This window comes from Cinclus cinclus, chromosome 16 (genome assembly GCF_963662255.1).
Source record: "Cinclus cinclus chromosome 16, bCinCin1.1, whole genome shotgun sequence".
Lineage (NCBI taxonomy): Eukaryota > Metazoa > Chordata > Aves > Passeriformes > Cinclidae > Cinclus > Cinclus cinclus.
In genome coordinates, this window is record NC_085061.1 from 16,074,520 (window position 1) to 16,091,242 (window position 16,723).

Below are 16,723 nucleotides of genomic sequence, written 5' to 3' on the forward strand. Positions count from 1 at the left end.
GGCACCCAGCTGCGGTACCCGCACGGCTCCGCGCCCTTCTTGTCAATCCCTTCTGCCTAAAGCACTTGTAGTGGAGAATTCCGCCCTGGCTTTAAAAACACACCGCTGCCATTAAAAAAAGCATCTGCTGCAGCTCACGGACCGGCCAGGGCCCGGGGCCGGTGCGCGGACTGTCCGCAGGGCCGGGTGACCCGGGACAGAGCCCGCGGGGGTCAGCGGAGCGCCTCGCCACAGAGCTCCCGGGGATGTCACCCGGTCCCTCGTTGGAGTCACCGGGTCCCTCGTTGGTGTCACCAGGTTCTCAGCGGCAGCGCCCCCTGGCGGCAGCGGTTGTGCGCTGCGGGCCCGAGGCCCCGCCCCCAGCGGCGGAAGTGACGCAGAGGCGGAAGTGACTTAGCGCTATGGCGGAGGCGCCAGGCGCGCCGGAGGGTGAGCGGCGGGGCCGGACGGGGCGGGACGCGCTCCCCGCCCGCGGCACTCGCGGTCCATCTCTCGCTGTCCCTTCCAGAGTGTCCCGGGACCGGCAGCGCCCAGGCGGGAAGGGCGGCCGCCTGCCAGGGATGCCCCAACCAAGGGCTGTGCGCGGCCGGCGCCGGCGGGCCGGACCCGGGTGAGTGCCGCGGCCGTGAGGGGACGGCTCGCAGGGCGCGGTGCGGGCTCACCGGCGGCGCGGTGCGGGCTCACCGACGGCGCGGTGTCTCCGCAGTGGAGGCGGCGGAGCTGCGAGCGCGGCTGCGGGCGGTGCGGCACACGGTGTTGGTGCTGTCCGGCAAGGGCGGCGTGGGCAAGAGCACCTTCAGCGCCCTCCTGGCGCACGGGCTGGCGGCGGACGAGACCAAGCAGGTGGGCAGAGGGCGGGGACATGGCGGGCGGCGAGGTCGCGGAGCGGGTACCGATCGTGTGCCTCTGCTCGTTAAAGTTTGGCTTTCCTGGATGAGCCTTGCTGGAGTGATTTCGCTGCGCGAGATCACTTTTGGAGACAGCCCTGTGCTACCTTATTTCCATTGGGGCAGGTTGGCTGGTTTGTTTTCCAGGTTGCTCTGCTGGACATAGATATCTGTGGGCCATCGATTCCTAAAATGATGGGTCTAGAAGGAGAACAGGTAAGTGAATACTCAAATATCTTGTTTAAGTGGGTTTTTTTTTTTAGTTTTTCATTAGCATATTCAGGCTTTTTGGATGTAGAGCTTCTCAAAGGAGTGCATAATGGGAAACGTGGGGCAGTGGGTAGGGAAACGAGATCAGATGGAGAAGTGCAGCATAATATATCTTGCCAAAGAGTGATCTGCTTTCAGGATGAGCAGTTCTGCAAACCAACTTTCATTGCATATTAGCCATATAATGCTGACAACTTGAAATTTGAGTAGTGTTAGCATGCTGCACTTTATCAACCCTTAAATATTTCTTACAAATACGTGAAGTAATGAACTAAAGTAATGAACATAAACTTGCATAAGGTTTGAACAGTTACAGTTCACGTATTGGAGATCTGGTTCTCCTGCATTTTTACCTCAGCTGCCCCACTAAAGCAGGATCGTTCCTGCAGGCAGGACAGCTCCTTGCCCAGGTTTGACTTATGTTGATGTTTTATGTAATGTCTGTATCTGTTGCAATTTTTGTGTATCACTTCAATTTTCAGGTCCATCAGAGTGGATCTGGGTGGTCTCCAGTGGTGAGTTGGTCCAGCTGTTTCAGAAAGTTCATTGGGTGTGTTTGGGTTGGCACCATCTTCTGCACTGAAAAATAAGTGAGGGAGGAGCAGGGGGTGCTCTTATTAATTCTTCTTCTTATGACTTAAATATGCAGATTCTATAGAATCTACACATACAGGATGTAGATTCTACAGAGTCTGTATGTCTGGATTCTGTAGATCTGTATAACCTATATCTATGTTCTACAGAATATCTAGAGAATGCTATAGAATATATATCCAGGTTTTATAGAATACAGAATAGATCTTTAAAATCGAGATGGGTATCATATGGAATCAGGATATAGACTATGTAGATTAGAGTGTTACGTTTCTTAGTAATACTGTGTCTCTAAAATTGTTTTATTATCTTGTATTTTCTGACTTTGCAATATGGGCAATAAATATAAGTTACTCAGGTTTGTTATTGTGAAGTATCATGCAACTATAGTGTGCCATCTTTTCTGTGACAGCCAAGAAGTATCTTACACCCAAGAAAAACCTTACTAATCCTTAGAATATGCAGAGAAGATTTTGCAGTGGTGTTGGATGTCTAAAGATCCCCTGTAGTGTGCATGCTGTTAGCAAGGCAGCTGGTGCACAGAGGGAAGGCTGTTCTTATTCTTTCATTGTCATCCAGCGATTCCATAAACTTCTGCAATAATATAATTTTTTCAGTCTTAGTGTAGTTGGTGAGTGTTGCACAAGATACAGTTTTTAATGCCCTATGATAGAAGATAAAAGTTTTCTGCCTTTATTTGATTAATGACTTCTCCCTCATCTGCTTTTTCTGTAAAATAGAGGCTCAGAGTTGATTTCTCTGAACTCTTTCTTCACTGTTAGGTTTCTCTACTTCTCTTTCAGTATGTTGAAGAAAACTTAGGTGTTATGTCAGTGGGGTTCTTGCTCAGTAGTCCTGATGATGCTGTCATCTGGAGAGGACCAAAAAAGAATGGTATGTATGAGTGTTTCCAACAGTAACTTACATACTTGAAAGATTTCAAGTGCAGAAATATCATGAACTTGTTTAGTAATGTAGACAGGTTAGTTAAGACTGTGGAATTTGAAATACAGGAAGATACCTCTTTCTCTTCCACATTCTTATCCTTTCCTCTAGGGCTGATCAAGCAGTTTCTGCGAGATGTGGACTGGGGTGAAGTGGATTACCTGATCGTGGACACGCCCCCAGGAACATCAGATGAGCACCTGTCCATCGTGCAGTACCTCAGTGCCACCCACATTGACGGTGCCGTCATCGTCACCACCCCCCAGGTGTGAGCCAGAATTCCACCAGGGAAGCATCATGGCACTTAAAGGCAGTCCTTGGGTTACAGGCTATTGATTTCACAGAAATCTAAGGATGCAGAATCTCAGGGAAATGACTTTGTTGTGTTGCCCCTGCAGCTGGCTGGGCTGTGAGTTAGGTGGGTGTCTCAGTGGAACAGGATGGGGATCCACATGGGTCACCAAATCACAGCAGTTCACAATCTAAAGCTGTTGTGACATATGTGGTGAAAGGAAATGCAGTGTTTCACTTCCTCCTTCAGAATCAGAGTTCACATCATTGTGGATCTGTAATTTATTCACCAATTGCTTAATGTTCAGAAGAATGTTCATAAGAAGCTTTGTTTTTAAGTGATAAGCTGTGCACTCTTTGACACCTGCAAAGTAGCCTGTCACCTGCAGGTGACCCACCAAAATAGGCAGCTTTCTCATGTGCATTTTTAAAAGAGAAAGCAGCTCCTGGAGAGCTGAAATTAAAAACACACCCAGTTCAAACAGAGGTTTTCATGTCTGGTTTGGAACAGAACAAGATATTAAACTAACACATGACATAAGTTTTTCTACAATAGTTGAAAGGATAACACATAAAGGTAGCAAAGTATTGAGGATAATACAAGAGAGGAAGGAGGTGAAGGAGGAAGGGCACAGGAGAATGAATGAGGTCAGTCATGTATGTGAAAACTCAAAGAGGATAAGATACTTTAATTTGAAAAGATGTAACTAGTGTCAGCCTGGTGGTTCTTGGAGAATACCAAGGGTCCTTCTGTAAGATGAAAATGTGAAAAAGTTGTTTTTAAAGAAGAGATGAATGTAGGAGATAAAAAACATAAATATGGGTGAATCTTGAGTAGAGTCAGATTTCAAAACAGAACCACATCCAGTAGGCTTAAAATGTTGCACCTGCTCTGTTGATAGAGCTCATAGCACAGCTTTGTGTTCCTATAGACAGCAGTAATACATTATAAAGTAGCTCTAAGGAGGTAACTGAATGGATTTGGCATGAAACATTACAGTTGAAATACACTGTTTGCTAATACGTGTAGGAAGTGTCACTTCAGGATGTTCGGAAGGAGATCAATTTCTGCCGCAAAGTGAAGCTGCCCATCATTGGTGTTGTGGAGAACATGAGTGGCTTTGTGTGCCCCAAGTGTAAGGTAAGGCTGGCTGTGTGTTGCAGTCTTTTTTCCTTGCTTTCCTTTTTTCCAAGCTATTGCTTGGATATCAAACATTGCTCCAAAAATGCCTTATTCTCAGAATTGCAATATTTTAACTCTGATTTTTATGTTGTCCCAGAATGAATCTCAGATCTTTCCCCCAACTACTGGTGGTGCAGAGAAGATGTGCCAGAACTTAAGTGTTTCTCTCCTGGGTAAAGTGCCTCTGGATCCACAGATAGGTAAAGTCACTTACTGCACTGCCCTTGAAGCAAGTTGTTCTCCTGTACTGATGTTACTGCTGGCAAACCCTGATGTGGGCACTGATGTCTATCAGCACTTTTACATAGAATGGGTTTTTTTAATCAAAAGTCACTGGAATTATGACATAGCTTGGTATGGAATGAGGGAAGTGCTGGAGTAATTTCTTTAACCTTTCCTTAATCGATTAAGATGATATGCTGCATCTTTTCAGCACTGTAATTGTATTTGAAATACAACATGTCTTTCAGTTTGGTGCAGTCACCTGGAAATGGAGACTGAATGAAATTATAACCACTTCAAAGAATAATATTTTGTAGATGTTAGGCATTAGAACCAGTGTTTTAACCTTATTGTTACTGGGACTGCCCAACTTCTCTTGTAGGTCATGAGGAGGTGTTGTTCTTTGCCCACTAGCTGTTACCAATTAATACCTGAATTAATGATATCAAGGAACAGCTCAGTACTCCCAAGAGAAGGTTCCTGCTCGTACTATTCCTCTGTCAAACTACACACTGTATTTCTAGTCTCATTACTTGAGGGCTTCCTAAATAGATGCAGGTGGCTCTTTGAAAATATGTAACTGGAATAGGATAAAAGCTAACAAAGGAAAGGTCATCTTATCCTGTTGCTTTGTTTCTGTGTTGTTTCCTCTGTCCTTCAAGGAAAGAGTTGTGACAGAGGCCAGTCTTTCTTGGCTGAAGCACCTGAGTCTCCAGCTACGTTATCTTACAGGAGTATCATTCAAAGTGAGTGGGAATCACTGTGCAAATGAATCCCCGAGGTTCTGAGCACTGCTGCAGTGTACAAAGGTGTTAAACAGGCTTGTGTTACTGTGCCACAGATAATAAATTCAGGAGAGGTGCACAGCACTTCTGAAAGTAACAGGTGCAAAGACCGTTTGCTTCTGAGAATCACTTCTGACTAGCTGCTAAACTGATAACGACATTGCATTTGATAACTGGTTTCAGTGTTTGACTTCAGAGAAATCAGACTTTCATTTTCAGAGATGGGGTGTCCTTGTGCTCAGAGAAACCTTCTGAGGCTCTTGAGCAGATGTGTGGAGGGGTGCTCACCATAACCAAGTGGGAGGCAATGCCTCCACTTCTAACTGTAATTACACACAAAAAACCCAGGCAAAAACTCCTAAACAGCTGGTTCTGTGGTGTTTAAAAATAATCCCAAAGCCACTTTCAATGTAAGGAAGGCCTAATTTCAGATATCTGTACCCTCAGGGGACAGATGCAGCAACAACAAACTCCTGATGTACAACTGAAATAACACTTATTTTTTTCCATCTTTGCAGGAATTCAGGAGTACTGTGAACAGCACCATTTGCAAGAAGAAAAGATAATGTAATCTGTAAATGGAACAAAAATGTAGTTCATGTTTAGTTATAGCAAAGTAACTTATGCCTTGATTTATAAAAGGAATTAATTCTTTTTGTATATTGCAAATAAATTCTTAATATAAAGGCTCTTGCCTTTGTTTTTTCCAAAAGTTCAAGATTCTTACAGTTCCTCCTTCACTAGAATGCTGTGAAAGTGAGTCTGCATCTGGAGTATCAAGTGCATTCTGCCTCCAGTGTGATGGTAGCAATAACCTGACTGTGAAGGTAGCAGTTGAAGAGGTGAGAATATGGCACACATTTTATTTAGAAGTATGAAATACAAATATGAATATAAAATATGCTGTGTTGATACTGGGGCATGCGTAGCAGCCTTTGTTCTGCCTGCTGCAAAAGGGTGAGCTGTAATGCCCATTCTCTCTCCCTAAATAACATAATTAAAGTGTCTCCTTTCAGTGGAGATGATCTGTATCTAGAGTGAAAACTGGGGTAGTGCACTGATTTATTTATTTTATTTAATCAGTGCATTGATTTATTTATTTTTTTACAAGTATCAAAATAAGATTAAATTTTTAACTACACATACTGCCAGCTTCACAGAAGTAGTGGATGAACATGGTTTATTACTTTTGTTTTCTTCTATTTGATCCTAAGGCTGAACATTAAAAAAATAAATATTCAGTATTTTTAATAACTAAGAGGCCCTTTGGGATTGTGGTTTGAAAGCTTTGAAAAATCAGTATTTTGTACAAGAGAGAAAGGCAGTTTGATTTTGTTTATTGTAGTTCCAAAGTTAAATTAGCATTATCTTTTCATTACGTGTAATTCCTGGTTAAGATAATCCAACAGTTTGAGGGTAGTTGACAACTTTTCTGAAAGCAGTGTGCTCCTTGTAAACCATGAGCACCACCTGTGCTCACACAAACAACTTTTTGGTGAAGCTTTTAAGTAACAAAGACATTAAACTTTCCAGGATCTAAAGACTCAAACATGAAATGACTTTACTTCATGCAGGTGTAATTCTAGAAGAGCTTTATATAAATACTTTCCCCTGAAGAACAACTTTCATGAATTACTTTTTTTACTGCTCATCCTTTAGCTCTTCCTTGTTTGGTTACCTAGTGCCTGTCTTCTCATGTTCTTCAGTGCCATCTTCTGAAATTCTTCTGCTCTGTCCTGTTGAGGGAACAGAGCACACATGGCTGTAAGCATAACCTGGGACCCAGGGATCTCTTACAGAAGCAGGGAGCTGCCAGCTGGAAGCCTGAGGGTTGAAGATGGCTCTTCCAGCTGTGCTTAAGCAGAGGCATTAGAAGTACAGTAACTCCAAGGATTTAACTGAAGGACATTGTTCCGGAGCTTGGAAGCAGCTCAGTTGTGGAACTCGGCAGGCTTCCAAACGTGGAGCAAAGTGACCTGGAGTTACAGGTCTTGCATGTGACACTGCCAGAGAGGCTTGCTGGAGAATCAGGATCACCCTGGACCCACTGCAGGAATAGACCTGGGAAGAGACAGGACCAGCCCTGAGAGGCAGGTTGGCTGTGCTACCCCGTGGGCTGAAGCTCAGTTCTCACTCTTGGGAACATCTGCGGTACCAAACAACCTTGAGGTTACTCTGCTGATGGTTTTTTGTCCCCCTAACTTGCAGTGGATGTAGCCATATAAATTAGCAGTCTGGAGGGAGATCCCAGCAATCACGAGAGCCTGTGGACAAACAAGAGTTCAGCAGGAACAAATGCATGGCTGTGCATTGTGTAGGATATACATGTGTGTTTGTGTGCACGCTATCCAGATAAACGAGCTGTAAGAGGGGGACATGCCTTGCAATAATAAATGGCCTTCAAATCCAATCATGTCAAACACATTAGTTCCTTTCTACAAAATGTCTCTTTTTATATCAAAACACCAACACCAGTTTTGTCATCCTGTATCTTGAAAGACTTCATACTTTCCTAAAAGCATTACTCAGAAAAGGACCTAATCAACAGATGCCAGAAACATTTCACCTTTTTTAAGCCCCATTCCTATCTAAAAATTTTACATCCAGATATGTGGCACACCTCCAGGCCTGTTCAGCTGACAAGCAACTTATTATAAACAAATAAGATCTGTAATTTACATATTTACAAAGAGCAGCCAGAGATAGATTCACTGTCTAGCATTGACAGGCAGTGAAAATAATCAGCTCCCGTTGTGGTACTTTAGGTTTAGCAGCAGGTGGAACCAATGTGACTAATACAGCAACTTAAAAAATGTTTCTCTTAGCCTTCAGAAATAGTTTCCCAGAAGTGATTTTATTTTTGTGTAACTTGCCTTTTACAAAGCACCAGGCTCCTGCACCAGTTAGCATTCTGTCTCCAAGCAGCTCTTGGCTTAGCAAACAATCTCTGCTTTTCAAAAATAAAGGTGGAGCCATGAACAAAGAGTGCTGGTTTAACTATTGCTTGTTTAGGGGCACCAGAAAGCAGTTAATGATTTGCAATTGATTTATAGCCATAGCTGAGTTTCTTGTTTAATTGAATAATAATATGCAATCTTCGCTGTTACTGGTTATGTAGCTGCACATGTTGGTGGTGCTTTTTATCTTTTCAAACTGAAGTAAGAAATGGTACTGAGCATGGCTGGGAACTTGACAGAATGAATAGTGTGGCAATTAGCCAAGCACTTAATATTTACAGGGGAAAATGTGAAGATTTTATAGACAAAAATACCTTAATGTAATGCAATATATGGGGTAATTTCCTCTCAAGTTTTTTTCAGTAGGTGACTCATAAGTAGAGTAATTATAAAATACTTACAGCTCAATTTATCAAAGGTTTAAGAGCTAGTGATGCTGGTTCTTTCAATAGGGAATGGTACCAGAGATCTAAAATCCTTTCTTTTTAGAGTAAGTGCATTTAAATTCCCAGGAGACCTAAAAACTTGGAAACCAACATCACATGGTTCATTTTTTTCCTCTCCTATTAGTTTCATTTGGCTGAAGTAAGTTGGAGCACAGTAAGTTGCTATAGTTAAGTAGAAGCCCCTAATTTTGCCCACCACTTGAGGTTCTCTAGAAGAAGGAGTTGACATCTGATAACCCAAAAGAAGGGCAGCTAAAAATTACCAACCCCTTCCAGAGTGCAAGCCTTCACTGCAGAAAACTCCTTAGGATTCTTTGCTGGTGCAATTTTTGTTTGGTTCAAAACTAACAGATCTGGGTTTTCCTTCTACCAATACTGTCTTCAGTACCCCCTGACTCACCAGCCATTTCAGCTTCAAGGAGAACAAGGTGCTAAAGAAAAATGTTGTCCAAATCACTGGGCAGATGATGAGACCGAGCCAAAAGATTCGAGCTTCAGCTTCACTTGAGGCAGCTACTATAGGCACCTGGAAGAAAAAATTTCATTGAGACTTAGTCCCAAAGTCAAAACCCACAATAAATGACAAAAGAACAGAGCAAGAAGATTTCACTTATCAGATGCACAGAAGATTAACTAAGAAAAGAAGTAACTCATGCCCAGTTTCCTTCCTCGTGCCCTGCTATAAATGACAGCATTTTCATCCATGGGATTTATCAGTTGGTTCTAGTTCAGACTGGAATTCTCATTAAAGTGCACATTTCTATACATTTTCCTAAAAAGATGCAGTATCTTAGCTTAATTTAAATCTTGCATGAAGCTTACTTTCCTATTACATAAACTATTATGTATTCCTATTATATGAATACTTGGGTTTTGCTTCTGAACTCTCCTGACATTCCATGAATTAAGAACTGTGGCTTTGAAAATGCCTCTTGTGTCAAACTGGATTTGGGCACACTGTAACTGCAGGAGGCAGCCTTATGCCCTGTGCTCTGTCTGTTCTTCAGGGAGAGCAGAAACTTCAGAGCAGGCTGCAAAGTCCTGCTTACAGATTTCTGCAGGTCAGGACAACTCACATGTCTATCTACACTGAGGGGCTCATCACTCACAACACTTTGAAAAGAACAAAAAATCCCCTAAAGTAAGATAAATGTTCAGAAGGTTCTGATCTTTCCAAAATTCAAAATCTCATTCAAGCCCTCAGACCACTCAACTACCACTAGTGTCAACTTCTGAAACAAAAAAAACCAAAAAAACCCAAACAGAACAAAACAAAAAAAAAAAAAAAGAAAAAAAAAGAAAACCTCTGGACTCTTCCACCTGAAAAGCTTTTTAGTTAATTTTCCGTATATTGAATTTTCCATGTATTCTTTCCTGCAGGGTTTCCTCTATTCTGTCTTCAGGCCTGCCTTAGGCTCCCAGGAAGCACATTAATTTGTGTTCTGTGTGCTCGGGGCACCCTGGAGCCGCAGCCGAGGCTGCAGAGGGCACTGCGGCCCCGCACACCGGGACAGCCCCGGGACAGCCCGGCCCGGCTGGAGGCACAGCTGGAGGGCTCCAAAGAATGTCCTGGTGAGCAGCACCTGGGTGCTGCTCTGCCAAGCTCAGTGGGGCTGCAGAGAGAATGTCAGCAAGTTCAAGCAAAACCCTGAGTCTTGACTCTGGCAGTGATGCCAAATGCCTTCTATAGGGCTTTTCTTTTCCCCCTCAGTGTGTTTGGGGGGCACTGGCAGTATCAGAACTCTGTGATCCAGGTTCTCTTTCCCACCACATTCCATGAACGTGAATTAAATATTAACTTCAAAACACTAAATCTGAACTATTCAGCATGGCTTTTCATGTAGATCTTTCCTGAAGAGGATTCTGTATTGGGATTATCTATGTGAAGACGTGTTTATTACAAGATATTCTCACTAGAAAATAAAATAGAACTACCAGAAGCATTTCATACCTATAGCACCATGCTATGAATATTTATTCTGTTGATACATATGCTGACAATGTTGTGAGACCTGTTTTGCCCTGAATACTTCCAGGATGTGACAAACCAGTGCTTGCACCTGAATAATGACATTGTTTTCTATGGAAGCTGGATAAAAAGTAGTTGTTACAAAGGTAATCTGTTACTTTATTTGACTTGGTATCAGCTTTACAAATTTCCTATGGATTCTGTTTGCCCTGTGCCTACTTCTATTAATATATTTACCCTTTTTGCTTCAAACACCCAGTGACTTTTTCCATCTTCATCAATCTGGTTCCACCAACGCAAACCAACCAAGAGTCTTCCTGTCACATTCTAGTGATAAAACCATTATTTACATTCATCAGTAGCACAAGTCACTTGACAGTATAGCAAGAGAAAAAATTTAAAAGACAAGCATGTTCAAAAATCATCTTATTTTATCAAATATTAGAATTTCTTCTAAAAGTTTTAGTACAACAGCCATTAATGATGGGCAAAGTTACAAATGTAGAAGCCTGTTGTCTTTCAATATGATAATTTGCACAACAGCACCTATTTAAATAAGAAATTATAGGCTGTATCTTTCAGGCCACTTAGACAAGCACACAGTAAACAAATAAATTTCCTCGGTAAAAGAGGAATACTGAGAACATAAACACACTGAAAAGTGGGACATTAATGGCAAACAAGTAAGCTGTGTAAGATGGGGCAAACAAACCAAGAGAATATTTCTGCACCTGCATGAACACCAGAAGCTTTCAGAACTGGAAGTGCATCAATGCTTCACTTGTACAAAACAAAAACCTTGCTCTACATGTGGAATCCCTGGCTCCTGGGCTGGCCTGATCCACCTACCTGCATGGGATTAGAGCACCAGAGCTATAAACTATAAGATATAAGCTGGAGTCTTCTGCAGCCCCTGCTGTGGGGTCTGGGCACAGGGTTGCAGATCTGGACATCCTTGCGCATCCATTACTGAAAGCCAGTATTACTTTAATTCTTTAATTTATTTTTTTTGGGGGGAAAGCATACAAACCTACCTATGGCAAAGCAATTTTCTCACCGTATTCATAGACCTTAGTAGTCAGCCATAGAAAACATGTTGCTAAATAACTAACATGTGTGAAAAGCTTCATTAAAATGGGCTAGACATTTAATAAATTAACAAAATGCAATGTTTTTGTCACTTCTGTCATTATACATATTTCAATTCTTTTGTTTTAATTAATGACAAAATATTTTCCAAGTTAATTACCGTTCAGGGTTATCTTACCTTGACAGACCAAAAGTCAAAGGACAGAAGGAGGAGGATAGTGACAAAACAGGCAACAAAGCTGTTGCTGAACCAGTCACAGAACAAGTAGGTAACAATAGCACTCACTCGGAAAAACAGGTGGAAAAAGGTGGCCAGTGGGTGCCTAGAAAAAACACAAAAATATATGAGATTATGAGACTGGAGGGAATGTTAACAGTGTTTGCTGACAACGTAGCACAACGTAGCTGTTTCAAGTTTATAATGGTATTTTGGTTTGCAGCTGCTACTATTTCAACGTTGGTGTATATCTTCATTATCAAAGCAATTTGATAATGGTATTTTCAATAGCCAAGCTTCAGTCTCAAGCGAAAAGACAAATGAGGTGCTCCTGTCAAAACTTTCTCAAAGATGGAACAAAATATGGAGCCTTTCACCAGATTCTTTGGTACTGTGTGAAAGAATTTATTGGTTGTGTGCAACCCAGTACCATAAAATCCTTGTTGTTTCATGAAATTAATCTACATTGCACAGCACAAAAGAATTGAGAGAGCTCTTACGCCTCTCAGGAACAGTTTTAAAAACAAAATATGAGCTCTAAAACTTAAAAAAAATTGGAGCTGCTTGCTCTAAGACAAAATGAACTTCCATAGTTAATGTCTAAATCCAAACACTTCCTTTTAGATAGGCAGAATGATTTGGGAATCTAACAGTCCTTCTGAATTCTTGCTTATTAATTTCACTAGTATTTACACTTTGCTCATTGAACAAAATTTTGTCTGTAACAAAACAAAGAGAAATTTCAGTGAAAGAAGTAACTAAGTACCACAGAATATAGGCATGCACAGTAGGATGGGGAGGCTGGAGAATGTAATGAGCACGGTACAATGTTCAGGGTAACATGCCAGTAAAAATCTTACTCTGTACAGTTGTTTGTGTTAATTAGTTGAAAGTGAGAATTAACTACAGGCTCTTGCAGTTAAGTAACTTCTTCCTTGAAGCTTAGAGGATAAAATATCTGAATAAGATATTTAAACCAACAGTTGTCTCACTAAGCTCCTATGCCTCTGTGAACACTTAACAGTAGTGTGGCCAATTAACAAAAGTATGACCTAGGGCATAATCAACTATTTAACTATTAAATGTTATTCTGTTACTGCGTTTAATAAACTGAGATATAAAAAACATACACAATTGCTTATTATACACTTAAATTATAGCTATATACGTATAATAAATATTATAACTTAAATATCCTTGTTGTTATATTATTACTCTATAGCTGTTTAACTGTTCTGGTGTTTATCTTTCTCTAACAGCAATACTGATTTTCTAGTACTACACACATGAATGGAGAGGGAAGAATGATGCACAGGTGTAGTTTATATTTACTCCTGGTCATGCCCATGTGAACTTCAAACTTTCCAAAAACTTCTTCTGACTTAGAACTGAACATGTGACATTTTAAGCAAAGGGGCTTTTTCTGCCATAAGCAGCCAGGTGGGTGGAGTGGGTAGTGTGAACTGGCTAAAACACACAGTGCCTTGCTGCTTTGACCCTTGATCTTGGTCAAGAAGATCTAAGAGTCAATTATGGAAGTGGTACCCTTGTGTCCAGAGCAGCTTTCATAGATCACAACCCCAAAGCAAACCAGGGCTGCCTGAGTTTTTCTAATGGATCAGTGCTTCAAATGTGGCAGTAACTTTGGAGAAGTCATGTTTCATTTTGGAAAGCAGATTCAGCAGCATTACTGAATTACAACAGGATTACTGTTTGGATGCTGAGTTTTTCCAGTGTCAAACATTTAAGGGTATTTACTACAAACAAACCAACAAACAAAAACCCAAACAAAACACATGAGCAAGAGCTCTCATTTATTACAGTCCTGAGCACTTACTGAGACTCTGGAAAGGATAAAGGAAACTGCAACTCTGCCCTGGCTCAGCTTGGCATACATTTGCTCCTGAAAGCACAGAAACCCACTTGCTTGGACTTCTAGTTTTCCTGTTGCATCTAAACATCCATGTGATATAGAACTGGAGCCTCAAGGCTCAATGATTGCCATTTACCTTGTTACAATAACTAACCTCTGTTCAGTTTGTGAGCATGATGCCTGTTAGGACAGGAACGAGCTGTAATCAATTTAGTTGCATCCCATGTTAAAGAATCAAATTTGGGTCAGATCTAAGTTATGCCAGTAAACTACATGAGAGTCATTCCAGGTACCTGCTCAGAAGTGCCACAGCAGCACTCTACATGCTGGGTTGTTGGTTTTTTTTGTTTTTTTTTTTCCCTGATACTTCAGAATGTATTGAGGCAAATTTTGAATAAATGGGTTCTCTTTTCTGGCTTGATCATCGTGTTTCCTGGCTGATGTGTAAAAGAATAATATGCTCCTGACTTCCATATCCAAAGTTCTGGTACTGCAATGAACTTATCTTTTTCCAATTTCTTAGGAAAGTAGCCACTAACCCTTTCCTTGTAAGGAGCCCTTTTGCACATACATCAGAAAATCACAAAAGCACAATTTTTCATAGCCTATGCAAATTCTAACCAAGTTCAAGATACTGGAATAAAGTTAAAGACAAATGATTGGAACATCTTGAAATGCCCTCTAACAAGATAAAAAAAAAATTCGCAGCACCTAGGTGAATTTCAGGCTCATTTGCACAAAATTCTTCAGAAATATAAAAACAAACATGTGTGACCAGTGTAAGCAGTTTCATTTCTGAATTCTATAGCAGACAATTTTTCAATACTACATCATATTTTAATATTGTCTTAAGGGCCAGAAAGAAGAGCTGTCTCTAATGTAACAAGTATCTACGCAAAGTGGATCCCAGAATAAGTGGATCCCAGGAAGGTTTGCTGATACTTTACTTGTGCTGTATTACTGAGCAGTGTGAATCAGGAGGAATCTCTAAGATCTCTAAAGAAAAGTGCTTGGTGCCGTGATCTCCTACAAACATTCCAGGGTGGTTTCACTTCATTCTATATCTAGTCTGGTCCCTCAGACTTGATCTGTGGCTCATGTGATCAAAGTACTTCTAAGCTGTATTTCCCAGCTTAGTTGAATCCTTTAGGCTGTGTTCTCCAAGACTGCACCAAAATATAAGCCTTCATTTAAAATGCATGCTGCTCCTAAGGTGTGAAACCAAGGCAATTCTGGGAAGGTTAATCTTATGTCAGGGCTGACTCAAGTAGTGACAAAGTCCAAAGCAATTCAAGGGCAGAAATGCTTCACCAGACCCTAGCAAAACAGAGTGATTGTAAAGCTACATGATTGCTTTTCATCTCAGATGATGCTGTGTCAGGTTTAATATCTATTTTATAATATTAATATCTATTGTTTGCACCTACAAGAAATATTATCATTGTAATGGACCAGACCAAACTGGGGCAAGGCAGAAGAAAGCAATCTAAATCAAAGCTGATTATATGCATTATTGATCAGTGCATGCCTAATTCCTTTTGACATAAAACTCTTCCTTTCACAATCTTTGGAGACTTCAAAAGCCACTGGTTGAACAGCTCTGTCACCTGGGACCTCTGTGTGTGGCCAGAGCTGCAGAGTGACACATGAGATGGGCAAACTGGCTGGGTTTTCTCAGGTAACGTCTACAAGCATAAGATACTTTATGTACCACACAGCATCACGTCCCTGGTAGGAAATCATGACAGTTTTATTGCAGCCATCTGGCTGTTCAGCCAGGTGTGGACCGAAGTGCCTGAGCACTGCTGCACAGCGAGCTTTGCTGGAGCTGAGAGCTGTCTCCACTGCTCCAGCTCTAAGTAAAGCACTGTTTGCTTGGGGTTTGGGATGTTGGATGTGTCACGTTTTCATTTCCTCTGACCGGGTGATGCCGGGCAGCGGGGCCCGGCCTCTCTCCCGGACGGAGCCCTCCCAGCCTTCCCAGGCAGCCTGTTCCACCGCTTGATCGCACTCCGTCTAAAAACCTGGAATGAAGTGTTTAAATGGAGTTTTCTGTGCACCGGAACAGCCAGGGCCGCCCGCGCCCGGGCTCCGCGCTGCCGCGGCCTCCGCGCCGTTACCTGAACCGCGCTTTCCGCAGCGCCAGCTCCTCCTCGCTGCCGAAATCCAGGGACACATCCTCCGTGTCGTCCCCCAGCGCCTGCGGCGGCAGCCCGGCAGCGCTCAGGGCCCGGGACAGCCGCGCCCCGCCCGCCGCCCCTACCTGCTTCATGCCGGCCCGCGGCTGCAGGCCCGCGGCTGGCCCCGGGAAAAGGGGCCGAGCTCCGGCCCGGCCCTGCGCGGCTGGAGCGGGTCTGCCCCTCGCCACAGCCCGCGGCGGCTGCGCCTCACCGGGCAGCGCTCGGGAGAGCCCGGGGACAGCCGCTCCTCGCTGCGGCCCTGGAGCGGGGATGCCTGCGGCCACCTCCCCCGCGGGCCGGGACCGGGACCGGGGCCGGGACCGGGGCCGGGGCCGGGGCCGGGGCCGGGGCCGGGGCGGCTTTATCAGCGTGAGGGGCCCCGGCAGCCCCCGGCCCTCAGCGCGGTCAGCTGCCCACCCTGCGGGCTCGCACCCTCCGCGTCAGGGCCGCTGGGTTCTCTTGTGAACACAAGCCCTGAAAGGAAGGAGTGGAGGGAAAGGTGAACGTAGGTGTACAAATATGGGAGCACACTTGCGTGTCGCGTTTGGCGCGCACCCATAGCCGGGCCAGCGCTGCCCGCGCTCCCCGGCCGCGGCCCTGGCCCCGGCCCTGTGCGGGGACAGCGCTGAGGGGAGGCCGTGGCATCACAGCCTTGGGGATGTGCCGCTGGCCCAGCGGAGATAACACGGCCCCTTACAGCGCTGAGGTCACTCGGCTTGTTGGGCCTGGAGGAGACTGAGGGAACGCCACAGTGTGGTCTCCAGCATCCGCACAGGGGGAAGTAGATGGGCAGACACTGATCTCTTCTCTGTGGT

The 16,723-nt window shown here is 43.4% G+C and overlaps 2 protein-coding genes across 5 annotated transcripts; one reads left to right on the forward strand and one right to left on the reverse strand.

The window, feature by feature from the left end:
• Nucleotides 1–392: 392 nt before the first annotated feature.
• On the forward strand, nucleotides 393–6,493 carry NUBP1 (NUBP iron-sulfur cluster assembly factor 1, cytosolic). 4 transcript variants are annotated; one of them, XM_062503630.1, is made up of 11 exons: nucleotides 393–429; nucleotides 509–610; nucleotides 707–843; nucleotides 1,014–1,103; nucleotides 1,640–1,672; nucleotides 2,555–2,645; nucleotides 2,808–2,962; nucleotides 4,018–4,128; nucleotides 4,268–4,370; nucleotides 5,055–5,138; nucleotides 5,696–6,491. In XM_062503630.1, exons 1-11 carry the CDS (start codon nucleotides 402–404, stop codon nucleotides 5,746–5,748), a joined length of 987 nt encoding a protein of 328 aa, XP_062359614.1. In that variant the 5' UTR covers nucleotides 393–401; the 3' UTR covers nucleotides 5,749–6,491. The 4 variants fall into 4 exon arrangements, with proteins under 4 accessions (XP_062359614.1, XP_062359615.1, XP_062359612.1 ...); XM_062503631.1 differs by having other exon boundaries at nucleotides 1,035–1,103; nucleotides 5,696–6,490; XM_062503628.1 differs by having other exon boundaries at nucleotides 509–843; nucleotides 5,696–6,493.
• A 358-nt stretch (nucleotides 6,494–6,851) lies between these two features.
• On the reverse strand, nucleotides 6,852–16,000 carry TVP23A (trans-golgi network vesicle protein 23 homolog A). Its single transcript, XM_062503622.1, has 6 exons — nucleotides 15,849–16,000; nucleotides 11,817–11,961; nucleotides 10,787–10,876; nucleotides 8,981–9,106; nucleotides 7,312–7,441; nucleotides 6,852–6,913 (listed from the first exon to the last, which is right to left on the reverse strand). The coding sequence occupies exons 1-6, from the start codon at nucleotides 15,998–16,000 to the stop codon at nucleotides 6,852–6,854; spliced, it is 705 nt and encodes a 234-aa protein (XP_062359606.1).
• Nucleotides 16,001–16,723: the final 723 nt, after the last annotated feature.

Bases quoted from the DNA above. Each gene is read 5' to 3' on its own strand.
- NUBP1 (XM_062503628.1), top strand. From the start codon at position 402: ATGGCGGAGGCGCCAGGCGCGCCGGAGG. The intron at 1,104-1,639 runs GTAAGTGAATAC...TTCAATTTTCAG, and splicing joins TGGGTCTAGAAGGAGAACAG to GTCCATCAGAGTGGATCTGG. The intron at 1,673-2,554 runs GTGAGTTGGTCC...CTTCTCTTTCAG, and splicing joins GATCTGGGTGGTCTCCAGTG to TATGTTGAAGAAAACTTAGG.
- TVP23A (XM_062503622.1), bottom strand. From the start codon at position 16,000: ATGAAGCAGGTAGGGGCGGCGGGCGGGGCGCGGCTGTCCCGGGCCCTG. The intron at 9,107-10,786 runs GTAAATATATTA...TTTTTCTTCCAG, and splicing joins GGGTGTTTGAAGCAAAAAGG to GTGCCTATAGTAGCTGCCTC. The intron at 6,914-7,311 runs GTGAGAACTGAG...TTCCCTCAACAG, and splicing joins TACCGCAGATGTTCCCAAGA to GACAGAGCAGAAGAATTTCA.